At 44.3% G+C, this 12,833-nt stretch overlaps 1 protein-coding gene across 7 annotated transcripts in view; it reads left to right on the forward strand.

The window, feature by feature from the left end:
• EYA2 (EYA transcriptional coactivator and phosphatase 2) overlaps positions 1-12,833 on the forward strand; it is a 297,037-nt gene that overhangs the window by 165,062 nt on the left and 119,142 nt on the right. For all 7 annotated transcript variants that reach the window (XM_058287182.2, XM_071211753.1, XM_004469912.5 and 4 more), the window contains 2 exons: positions 6,261-6,328; positions 8,165-8,342. In XM_058287182.2, coding sequence (XP_058143165.1) covers positions 6,261-6,328; positions 8,165-8,342 — 246 coding nt within the window. The remainder of the gene's footprint in view (positions 1-6,260; positions 6,329-8,164; positions 8,343-12,833) is intronic.

The raw sequence follows: 12,833 nt of genomic DNA on the forward strand, positions 1-12,833 counted from the left end.
TGCTCCAGGCTCTTGCTCTCTTCACCTGGTCAGCTCCTGCTCATCCTTCAGAGGTGGGTTAGATGTCACTTCTACCAGGAAGCCTTCCCGGACCTCCACCTCCTCCTCAGCATTTCAGGACCCTCTCCTATGCCCCTGAGCTCCCTGTGAAAGCACTTCCTGGCAACTTACTTTTCCACTGCCTTCCCAGGACCCAGCACATATGCCCTCTCCTCCCGATATAATTTATTTTGTAGATTTTACTTTGGAACCACCTAATTATTTTGCCTAATCATGAAACACATTTGAAAAAGTAATTCCTAAAAATTGATAGCAAATCGAACCAGGTAAACCCAAGTGTAATAACAGGTTGGTGATATAACCACACAGAGACAAACAATTTTAAGTATATACCCATGTTTTTTACTCTTTCTTTTGTTCTTTCTTCCTTCCTGATGGTCCAAGATTTCTTTTTTTTTTTTTTTAATCATATCCTTTATGTTCTAAGAACTTCCTTTAGGCACTCTTTTTGTCTGAGTCTGCTGCAACAAATTCTCTTAGTTTATCTTCATCTCAGAATGTCTTGATTTGCCTTCATTGGTAAAGGTGTTTTCTCTGAATATAGAATCTGGGTTGACAGTTGATTTCTTTCAGCCTTTGTAAAATGTTGTGCCACTGCCTTCTGGCCTCTATGGTTCCTGATGAGAAATATGCTGTTACTCAAATTGTTTGTCCCTCTATAGCAACACATTTATTTTTATTGAATAAATGAATAAATAAAAGAACAAATCTTAGCTCCACAGCCTACCAGCTCCATAACCTCGGGCAAGTTACATGCCTGAGCCTACCAGTTTCTCTGTCTAGAAAATGGGAATGAGAATTGTACCTTCCTCTCAGGATCAGCACGAGGAAGGAATGACATGACGTACAAAGTACCCAGGGCAGTGCTAATGAGTAGATGCAGGTACCAGTGAGCTAAATAATGCCAGTGCCCTGTCAAGAGAGGTCATGTGCTGCTGTCAAAAGGCACTGAACTGGAGAGCAGGAGAGTCAGCCTGGAGCCCTTCTCTGCTGCCAGATCCCTTCCACAGTATCCGCGTCATTTGCCTTCCCGCATTGGGCCTCGGTGTCCCTGTTTAGACAGGGAAGGACTGTTGGTTACCAACCCTATCTGTGCATTAGAATATCCCAGAGAATTTTTAAAAAAATATTGACAAACTGGCTCAGAATAGCTGCAGGTGAGGCCCTGGCACTGGTGTTTTTTAAATTCTCTCAGAAGAGTCTAATTTAGAGCGAGGATTGAGCTCCTCTGGTCCAGATGGACCCACCATCCTGCACATGCTTGGCAGTATTTGCATCTCTTTCATTGTCCTCTTATCTTCTCCAGGCCTGTTCCCCTGGAGGAAAGGTCCCTGTGCTCATTCCAGCCACTACTCAAAAGGCAGCCCAGGACTTAGAAGCTTCTGAGTTTGATGTGGGTCATAGTTCATCCATGTAGACTTCTGTTCTCTACCCAGCAACCCCCGAGAACATTTAAAAATGCGAATGAATCCAGGTGTGTCAGACCCCTGTTTAAAAACCTCCGATGACTGTCCAGAGCTCCCATATCAAATGCGAACCCCTTTCCAGGCCTCCAAGTCCTGCACCACCCAGCCGCAACTGTCTCATCTGACCTCATCTTATAATAAAAGAAGCATATCAATTTAGTTCGATGCCTACCAAAATCCTAGCTGATGTTAGTAGAAATTGAGAAAGTTGGAGTATTTGCCCTACCTGATTTCAAAACATACTGGAAAGCTACAGTAATCAAGACAGAGTTGTATTGGTTTAAGGAAAGATACTTCAGTGGAACATGATAGAGAGTCCAAAATAAATCGCACATTTATGCTCAACTAATTTTTTACTAAGGTGCTAAGGCAATTCAATGGGAAAAGGATAGCCTTTCAACAAATGGTGCTGGGACAACTGGGTATCTGCATGTTAAAATAGGAATTTAGACCCTTATCTCACACCATACACAAAAATTAAATCACATTGGATCAAAGATCTCAATGTTAGAGCTAAAATAAAATAAAAAGAATTCTAGAAGACATAGGAGAGAATCTTTGTGAACTTGGGTTAGACAAAAATTTCTTAGATATGACAATAAAAGGAAAAAGTGATAAATACTTTTGTTCTTCAAAGGCACCATTAAGAAAATGAAGAGATTAGCTACAGAGTGGGAGATAATATTTGCAAGTCATGTATCTGATAAATGACTTCTATCAAAAATACATAAAGAGGGAAGCGAATATGGCTCAACAGATAGAGCGTCCACCTACCAATAGGAGGTCCAAGGGTTCGATATCCAGGGCCTCCTGGCTTGTGTGGTGAGCTGACCTACACTCAGTGCTGCTGTGCACAAGGAGTGCCGGCCCACGCAGAGATGCTCCTGCATAAGGGTGTCCCCCCACGCAAGGAGTGGTCGCTGAGCAAGGAGAGCTGCCCCGCGTGAAACTGCAGCCTGCCCAGGAGTGGTGCCACACACATGAAGAGCTAACGCAGCAAGATAATGCAACAAAAAGAAACACAGTTCCCCAGTGCCGCCTGATGAGACGACAAGCGGACACAGAAGAACACTCAGTGAATGAACCAGAGTACAGACAACGGGGGTGGGAGAAGAGACAAATAAATAAATCTTTAAATATATATATAAAGAAGCCTTAAAACTCAATAATAAGAGGACAGTTTGTAATGAACAAAAGATCTGAATAAATGCCTCATCAAAGAAGATATATATATATATATATATTTTTTTTTTAAGATTTATTTATTTATTTCTCTCCCCTTCCCCCCCCCCATCCTGGTTGTCTGTTTTCTGTCTCTATTTGCTGCGTCTTCTTCGTCTGCTTCTGTTGTCGTCAGAGGCACTGGAGTCTGTATTTCTTTTCGTTGTGTCATCTTGTTGTGTCAGCTCTCCGTGTGTGCAGCGCCATTCCTGGGCAGGCTGTACTTTCTTTCACGCTGGGCGACTCTCCTTACGGGGCGCACTCCTTACGCATGGGGTTCCCCTACACAGGGGACACCCCTGTGTGGCACGGCACTCCTTGCGCGCATCAGCACTGCGTGTGGGCCAGCATAGGTCAAGGAGGCCTGGGGTTTGAACCGCGGACCTCCCATGTGGCAGATGGACGCCCTAACCACTGGGCCAAGCCCATCGCCAAAGAAGATATATTAATAGTTAATAAAGGGAAGCAAACATGGCTCAACTAAGAGAGCATCTGCCTACTATGTGGAGAGTCCAGGGTTTGATACCCAGGGCCTCCTGACCCATGTGGTGAGCTGCCCATGTGCAGTGCTGCCACGTGCAAGGACTGCCATGCCACATCGGGGCATCCCCATGTGGGGGTGCCCCACGCACAAGGAGTGCACCCTGTAAGGAGAGCTGCCCTGTGTGAAAAAAGGGCAGTCCTCCCAGGAGTGGCGCCACACAAACAGAGAGCTGGTGCAGCAAGATGATGCAACAAAAAAGAGATGCAGTGTCCCAGTGCCACCTGACAATGCAAGTGGATGCAGAAGAATACACAGTGAATGGACACAGAGAGCAGACAATGGGGGGGGGAGAGAAATAAATAAAATAAATCTTAAAAAAAAAATTAGTTAATAAGCACATGAAAAGATGCCCAACATCATTAGTCATTAGAAAAATGCATATTAAAATCACAAGATACCACTACACACCTACTAGAATGGCTATAATCAAAAAGATTAGGGAAACAGATGTGATTCAAGCTGTTGGGCACCCACCTACCACATGGGAGATCCTGGGTACAGTTCCTGGTATCTCCTAAAGAAGATGAGCAAGACAGCGAGCTGACTCAGCAGGGTGATTCAATGAGATGATGCAACGAGGAGACAAAATGAGGAAATATAATGAGAGTCTCAACAAGCAGGGAGCAGATGTGGCCCAAGTGATTGGGCACCTTCCTCCCACATGTGAGGTTCCAGGTTCAGTTCCCTGTTGCCTCCTAAAAAGAAGATGAGCAGACACAGCACACAATGAAGAGATACAGAGAGCCTACAGCAAGCACAAAAAATGAGGTGAGGATTTATAAATAAAATAAATCTTGAAAAGAAAATAGACTAAAAATGCTAGGTGTTAGAGGAAGTGAGACTCCCATACATGGTTCAACCACTTCGGAAAACAGTTTGGCTATTTCTTAAAAGTTAAGTATATACATACACATGACCCAGCAATTCTATTCCTAGTTATCTACCCAAGAGAAATGAAAAACTGTCCACACAAAGACTTGTATGCAAGTGTTCATAACAGCATTATTCATAGTAACCAAAAATATATAAATAATTCAAATGTCCATCAACTGTTAAATGAATAAACACAAGGTGGTACATCCATGCAATGGACTACTACTCAGCAATAAAAAGAACTACTGATGCACACAACAACATGGATGAACCTCGAAAACATTATACTAAGTGAAAGAAGCCCATTTATATGAAATTTCCAGAAGAGGCAAAACTGTAAAATCAGGAACTGATCGGCATTGTCTAAGGTTGAGGGTGGGTGTTGGGACTGACTGGAAGCAGGCACAAGGGAATTTTGGACGTGATGGAAGTGTCTGAAGTGGAATGGTGATAATGATTGCACAGTGATATCAATGTACTTTCAAAATCATTGAAGTGGCACTCACAGGGGGAGTCTTACAGTATATAAATTATACTACAATAAACAGTTTTGTTTTGTTTTTTAAAGATTTATTTATTGGGAAACGGACTTTGGCCCAGTGGTTAGGGCGTCCGTCTACCATATGGGAGGTCCGCGGTTCAAACCCCGGGCCTCCTTGACCCGTGTGGAGCTGGCCATGCGCAGTGCTGATGCGCGCAAGGAGTGCCGTGCCACGCAAGGGTGTCCCCCGCGTGGGGGAGCCCCACGCGCAAGGAGTGTGCCCGTGAGGAGAGCCGCCCAGCGTGAAAAGAAAGAGCAGCCTGCCCAGGAATGGCGCCGCCCACACTTCCTGTGCCGCTGATGACAACAGAAGCGCACAAAGAAACAAGACGCAGCAAATAGACACCAAGAACAGACAACCAGGGGAGGGGGGGGAATTAAATAAATAAATAAATCTTTAAAAAATAAAAAATAAAAAAATAAAGATTTATTTATTTATTTCTCTCCCCTTCCCCCCCCCCCCCACCCCGGTTGTCTGTTTTCTGTGTCTATTTGCTGCGTCTTCTTTGTCCGCTTCTGTTGTTGTCAGTGGCACAGGAATCTGCGTTTTTTTTTGTTGCGTCACCTTGTTGTGTCAGCTCTCCATGTGTGCGGCGCCATTCCTGGTCAGGCTGCACTTTCTTTCGCGCCGGGCTGTTCTCCTTACGGGGCGCACTCCTTGCGCGTGGGGCTCCCCTACGTGGGGGACACCCCTGCGTGGCACGGCACTCGTTGCACGCATCAGCACTACCCAATAAACAGTTTTAAACAGAAGCAGTGGCAGCTGAGAACACCGACCCTGGAGCCAGCCTGCCTGGGTTCTGATCCCAGCCACTGTCACTTGCTGGCTAGGTACAGCACGATACTTAACTTTTCCATGCCTCGCTTTCCTCCTGTGTGGCATGAGCATCCACGTTACAACCTCCGTAGTGTTATTAGAAGGATTAAATGGGTAAATATATATACAGAGCTCAGAACGAACCTGACACACAAGCTTCTCTCTCAACACCTGCCCCTCTGGCCTCCACCTGTTTCTCGAACCTGCTGAGCTCGTTTGTGCCTCCAAAGTGTAGAGATTGTCTGGTAGGAATCCCATCGCTAGCCTCTTCTCATCATTCAAGTCTCTGCTCAGATGTCTTTGCAGAGAGGTTTTCCCTGACCCTCTGGTCTAAACCGACCCCCATTCCTTCCAGCATTCGTTTACCCAATCTTTCACAAAACAGCGCTTTCTAGCAGTGATATCATTTTTATTCCCATTTTGCAGATAGGGGCAATGAAGATCAGAGAGGTAAAGTCATTTCATTCACATATTCGAAGCACAGTTACAGGGGGCCAGAGTCTGTGCTATGGGCACTGTCTCCTTTGTTTCTCACCACAACCCTAAGAAGGTGCTACTAATTTTTGTCATTTCTTGAGGAAATTGAAGTTCTGAGAGAATTGGTGACCTGCCAAGCCCTCAGGTTCTATCCCAGCCTGTCAGCCCTCAAGACCCCATCTTTCGGCTGCAGCCTTCTCCTTCGCATGCCTCCCTAACTGTAAGCAACCTAATTTGTACCCCTGTCCCTCCTTCCCACAGGCACCACGGGGCTCTATCAAGGAGCAAATGGACTGACCAACGCAGCAGGATTCGGGACTGTGCATCAGGTAGATGTATCTGCCCACCGGGGGGAGGGGGGGCTCTTTTTTTTGTTATTTCCTTAAATATTCCCTTTAATCATAGCACCCAGACAGCCCACTGGCATATACCATCACCACTGGAAACCCTGCCTCGTAGCCCCTGGATTTGGAGGTTCTGGGGGCTAGATTATGCAAAGGGCCATTGGAAAGATATAGTGTAGAGGAAGAGATGGTGGAATTATTAAAATTTGAAAGATGCAAGGGGGGGAAAAAGGATGTAAGGTCATGCCAATATTATGTGTTCAACATCCATTGGCTGTTGAATCTGAAATATAAAAATGCAAGTGCATGTGCTCTTTTGTGAGACTGTAAGCTTCTCAAGGCTGAAAATACATCTTGTTCCCCACTGCCTCCCTGGTGCCTCTCAGCAGCTAGTGCCCGGCACACACCAGGTGCTTTATAAATGCTGGTTAAATCGTACTAAGTTGGCACTATAAAGATGAATAATGTCTAATACGTTGCTTCTCGATTTCACGTAAAAGAGTGAATGAAAAATTCACCTGCTAAATGTATAAGGGAACTCTGTGTACTATTTGTGCACCTTTTCCATAAGTTCAAAATTATTTCAAAACAAAAAGTTACAAGCTTTCAAGCTAGAGTTAAAACTGTCAGGTGGATGGGCCTTAGGGGTATATTTAAATACTAGGAATGCACTCTTTCTTCTTTGTGAGCTGAAGAATATAAATGGCTTAACCTTTGGTACATATGAAAATTATTTCATATATTTTTGTATTATTTCAGCGTGTTATATACGTAGATAAAATACTTAAAGACAAGACATTATAAGGTATGGTCCTTAACTCTGGGTGTTTTTGTCCATTTCACCAAAGGCGTATGAACAACACAGAGTCCCTGGATAGCATACCCAGAACTTCTGATTCTGTTGGTTTGGGTGGGACCCAGGAAGCTGAACCTTCCACTAGGTTCCTCGCAGGATTGGTTTCTGGTGATGGGGGGTCAGAGTATTTGAAACAGTGACTGTTGTTGCAATATCTGTCAGTTGAAGCAAAGCTTGATAAAAGGGGAATGGTTTGATCTCCAAGGCTCCCTCCTAGAATATTCCAGACCCCTGATGCCATACAGGTCCTGCTCTACTTGTACCCCCCTGAAGCTAAAACATCACCTGGTCTCCTGGGTGTGTGCCCATATGTGCCCTTTCTTGTTCCCTTTTCATTAACTTGTCTAAGATTTATTGGGAGTCTTTATTGCTAGGCACTGGCTCAGGCTCTAGGGATGCATCCGTGTCCAAGACAGATGCCATCAGTGCCACACCTACACCAATGGGGTGTACCTGCTGACCTTCAGCTGCCGGTACCAGTGCACTGGGCAGGAGGAAGGGCCAGAGGATCCAAAGCCCCTGGGGGCCACCCTTAAACAAAGACTGAGTGGAGTTGGTGTCTTGCTACCCCAGCTCCCTTCCCCCTTGGAAGCGAGGACGCTGAGGTGTGTGCTTTCCCCCGTAGGGCTCAGCTCCAGTGGCCCAGGGTAGAAGCTGCCTGCGTTGACGCCCTTCTCCTCCCAGCCTCACTTCCCCACTTCCCTCCTGGCATTTCCTTCACCTCCCAATCATGCTGCTTACACTCAAATCCTTGTCGCAGGGTCTGCTTTTGGAGAAACCCAAATCAAGACAGATGCCTGTGCTTAGAGAATTTGTATTTGTTTAGAGGGAGAGGGAGGCAAGACAGACAACGGTGGACTCGCCCCATGCATCCCCTTGCCTCCAGCCACCTGTGACTGGGCTCACTGGGGACCCAAACCCAGACGACCTTCCTCACTCACATCCGTGTTTTTTTCCCTTCCCAGGACTATCCTTCTTACCCTGGATTCCCTCAGAGCCAGTACTCCCAGTATTACAGCTCATCCTACAACCCTCCTTACGTCCCGGCCAGCAGCATCTGCCCTTCTCCCCTCTCCACGTCTGCCTACGTCCTTCAGGAGGCATCTCACAACATCCCCAGCCAGAGCTCTGAGTCGCTGGCTGGTATGTACAGTCACTGTCACGTGGCCAACCGTGGCTGTGCTCCTGAACCTCTTACCGTACGTGGGTCCCAGGTGTAATGCACTGGTCGCCCAAGGGGTAAATCCAGCTCCCAGGCATGCTTTGCTTGCCTTCCTGTATATCCGTACTTGTATGTATGTGTGTAGGTGTTCATACCCATGTTTAAAAGTTATAACATTTTACCTAAAAATTTCTGTCTTCTCTTGAAAGAAAATCTGGCCACTCTAGATCCCAAGGGGCAATGCATGGTTGAAGTTAAGTCATGTCTTCCCCATTAGAAGGGGCACACCTCTATTCTGCCCCTAGCAAGCTTAGCCCAAGTTCATTACCTGCCTGGCCCCTATTGGCCTTGGGGCTTGTGACCTCTGGTCCAAAAGGAAAGGAAACTAGTATTTATTGCCCATCTACACTGTGCCAGGCACATACTCATGTGGTCTTCTGTAATCACTTATCCATACGGTCATTCAGCAAATGTGTTTTAAGCATTTCTGTTTCTAGACACTCACCGTAGTTTTGGAAAGAAAAAAAAGTGCACTGTAGACTTGACCCCTGCAGATAATAATTAAATAATTATACAATACATAATTACAAGATGTGATAAGGAACTGCCATAATCCTCACCAAAAAAACAGGCTTATCTGGATTAAAAAAATGGAAGATCAGAGTGATAAGTAAGTTGCTAGTAATTAGTGGAGCTGAGATTTAAACCCGGATTTAAACCCCAGCCTGTTGGACTCCATACCCAGTGTTCCTTCCACTCACTAAATGGTATGTTTTTTTAAACCCTTTTGAAAACAGAAAGGCAGAGGCCTCCAAGCCTTTGTTCTCTTTTTAAGAGGGTTTCAAAGAGAGTGCCTCTTGATCCTCAAGTGTTCTAGATCTTTAAAAATTCTTGTGTTCCTTTCAAATGGCATGATGGTTTTAGAAAGCCCTTATATTAGTTGAGCATGAGATCCAGTTCAAACTTACTTAATAAAAAAAAAAAAAAATTGGGGGACATATGTAACCAAGAAGTATGGGGATTGGGAAGCAGATGTGGCTCAAGCAATTGGGCTCCCATCTACCATATAGGAGGTCCAGGGTACGATACCCAGGGCCTCCTAGTGAAGGCAAGCTGGCCCATGTGACAAGCTGGCCCACGCGGAGTGCTGCCCTGTGCAGGAGAGCTGCTCCACGCAAGAGTGCTGGCCAATGTGGAGAGCTGATGCAGCAAGATGTCACAACAAAGAGACCCAGAGGAGAGAGAATAAGAGATGCAGCAGGTCAGGGAGCTGAGGTGGCACAAGAGAATGATTGCCTTCCTCTCACTCTGGAAGGTCCCAGGATCAGTTCCTGAAGCCGCCTAATGAGAATACAAGCAGACACAGAAGAACACACAGCGAATGGACACAGAGAGCAGGCAATGGAGGGAGAGGGGAGAAATAAATAAATAAATCTTTAAAAAAAGTACAGAGATCTATGGCTGGATCCACAGGTTTGAGTGATAATGTTGGTCTCTCTCTTCCTCCTGGCTCTTCATTTTCCTGGGTTCATTCTCAAGCAGGATCTCCCCCTATGGTGGTGTCTAGCCCAGTAGAGAGAGAGTAATAGTTCCCTTCTCTTAAAAGTTCCTATAAAAATCCCAGGTAAAGACCCCATGCTCATCTCTGTGGTGGGTAGAATGGACACTGTGACAGGGCAGCAGACCTGGGTCTTATGCCCTCAGCAGTTTTCATAGTCTCAAGCCACATGGGCTCAAAGGGAAGGAGATGTTCTTATCCAGAGAAACCCAGAACACTGTAACCAGAAGAAGACAGAAGAGACTTTGGGTGGGCAAAATGGCAGATGTCTAGAACCTTGATAGGCGTCCCACCTAGACAGAGAGCACCGTGTGGCAGGGTCCACATCCTGGCCCCTTTGTGACCAGAGACCTTGCTATGTACATCCCTCTGGAACTAACTGCAGTCTGTGGACTCATTCATTCATTCCACAAATCTGCTATGCGTATGTCTTCTCCTTTATAAGATTATTTGTGGCTTATCAGTGATTTATAACATGGCCAGCAATAAATGAGAATGTCCGCATGTAAAGTAGACATCACTGAACTCTGGTTTTTCCTTCTTTTGAAACCTACTGATGATCTGGGGTTTTGTGGAAGCTAAGTTAGCATGGCGATGAGTGGACATTCATTCAGTAAATATTAATTGATGGTGAGTTAATTGATGGGTTAAAAAAGGAAGACACACCTCCTTTTTTCCTGGGGTTCTTGGTGATCTTCAGCTTCGGGTTTTAGCTGTTCTCTTTTCCATCCCTGAGGGCCAGTTAGTTATCCTTGGTTTGAAAACAAATGGAGACAAGAGGGCCAAGCACTTTTTAAGTCAACTTTTGAAGAAGTTTAGAGTTTGAACATTGATTTAGCTCATGTGGTCACATCACAAAGTATTCAGTGAATCCAGAGTACCTATTTAACATTTTCTAAATTGCTTTCTTTGAAGGGTATGAAATTTAACAAACTTTTCTTTGTCATAATCTTGAATTATTATTATTATTATTTTTTAAAGATTTATTTTTATTTATTTAATTCCCCTCCCCTCCCCCGGTTGTCTGTTCTCTGTGTCTTTTTGCTGCATCTTGTTTCTTTGTCCGCTTCTGTTGTCATCAGCGGCATGGGAAGTGTGGGCGGCGCCATTCCTCTGGCAGGCTGCTCCCTCCTTTGCGCTGGGCGGCTCTCCTTACGGGGTGCACTCCTTGCACGTGGGGCTCCCCTACGCAGGGGACACCCCTGTGTGGCAGGGCACTCCTTGCGCGCATCAGCACTGTGCATGGGCCAGCTCCACACGGGTCAAGGAGGCCCCGGGGCTTGAACCACGGACCTCCCATGTGGTAGACGGACCCCCTAACCACTGGGCCAAAGTCCGTTTCCCTATTACTACTTTACAGAAGATGTAAACAGGTTTCAGCAAACAAAAACAAAAAACTGATGACAAATAAAGGTAGAGAATAATTATCAGGAGGAAATCATCAAGTAGATGCCCCTATCTGCCTACAGTCCAATGGTGAACTGATTTCCAAAGACTTACTTCCCAAGAATTCAGGTTATTTTGGAAAGTCATCTTCATTTCCAATCAGCAGTGAATATGAAGGCTCATTTTGTCTCTTTGAAATTTTTCTTCATTGTTTCTCCCTGTTCTTCATGTATCCCTTGATCTAATGTTCAACCATAAGTGGTTGAGGTGGTTTTTATTGTGTACCTAACAAGCACACAAAAGATCTAATGACATAAATAATTGTGAGCTGTAACTAAGATGTCTTGCCTCTTTTCCCTGGCACCCACAAGCATACACAAGCACTCTCCAAATTTCTCATGAAAACTCCACTTTTGAAATTATCTTGGATCTCTTTGAACGGTTGGTTACAAACTTCAGACATTCAAGAAGTTCATATATTACAGACAGACCATGTGCCCTCTTGGGTATGGTATTCTGATGTTCTTTTCTACTCCCACTGCCCACCCCACTCCATTGCAGGGTCTGCATTTTCACCCAATTACATTTATATGAAGCACCAGCAATTTGCAGATGATTACAAGACAGTTTGCTGATGTAGAAGACAAAATCTGAACATATGATGTCACTCAAAAGTAAAAACAAATCAGTAATAATTCCTTAAGGGTTTTCTCTTTTTAAATTTTAAGTATGGATAAAAATTATTCAAAAAGAAGTTGGGGGATTTTTTTTTTTTAACTCCGTAGACCATCTTTCTCAACCCAATAGGAGTAATCATTTTGAAAAAAAAAGAAAACCTCTCAAGCAGAAATGCAGAAGCCTCTTCAATGCAATTTGGCAACATCTAACAAAAGTAAAATGCATGTATCCCTTAATCCAAATATTCTACTTCCAGGAATTTCTCCTAAAGATAAACTCCAATATGCATATGAAGACCTGAGTAAAAAGAATATTTATTGTAGCATTGTCATAGCAAAAGACTGGAAACATCCTGAATGACCATTAAGAAGTCACAGGTTAAATAAATTAGGGTGCATCTACCCAGTGGAAAATTATGCAGCTGTTAAAAAGAGTAAAGTTGTTCTATTGGTACTAATATGGGTCTCTCTTTGTGCTATTGTATAGGTAGAAAAATACAAGGTACAGAACCATGAACTTTATATGATCGTGTGGGTTTTTTAAAGTATAAAGGTAGATTAATGCCCATATATGCATAGGAAATATCTGGAATGCCATAAAAGAAGCTGTTAATAGTGGTTGTCTCTGGGGAGGGAAACTGGAGATACAGAATGAAAGGAAAATCCTACTGATTCCTCTTTTATACTCTCAGTTTTTAATTGCATGGATATATTGCTGCTGCTGTGATGATGATAATAATAAACAGTTAATTTTTAAGTTCCTAAAAACAGTGAACTAAAAATAAAAATGAGAACTTATGCTTCCAGGCAAGATAAAGTAAATGGGAACAGATTTACCCTCCCACCTAAAA

The sequence above is a fragment of the Dasypus novemcinctus genome, chromosome 24 (assembly GCF_030445035.2).
Source record: "Dasypus novemcinctus isolate mDasNov1 chromosome 24, mDasNov1.1.hap2, whole genome shotgun sequence".
Taxonomy (NCBI): Eukaryota; Metazoa; Chordata; class Mammalia; order Cingulata; family Dasypodidae; genus Dasypus; species Dasypus novemcinctus.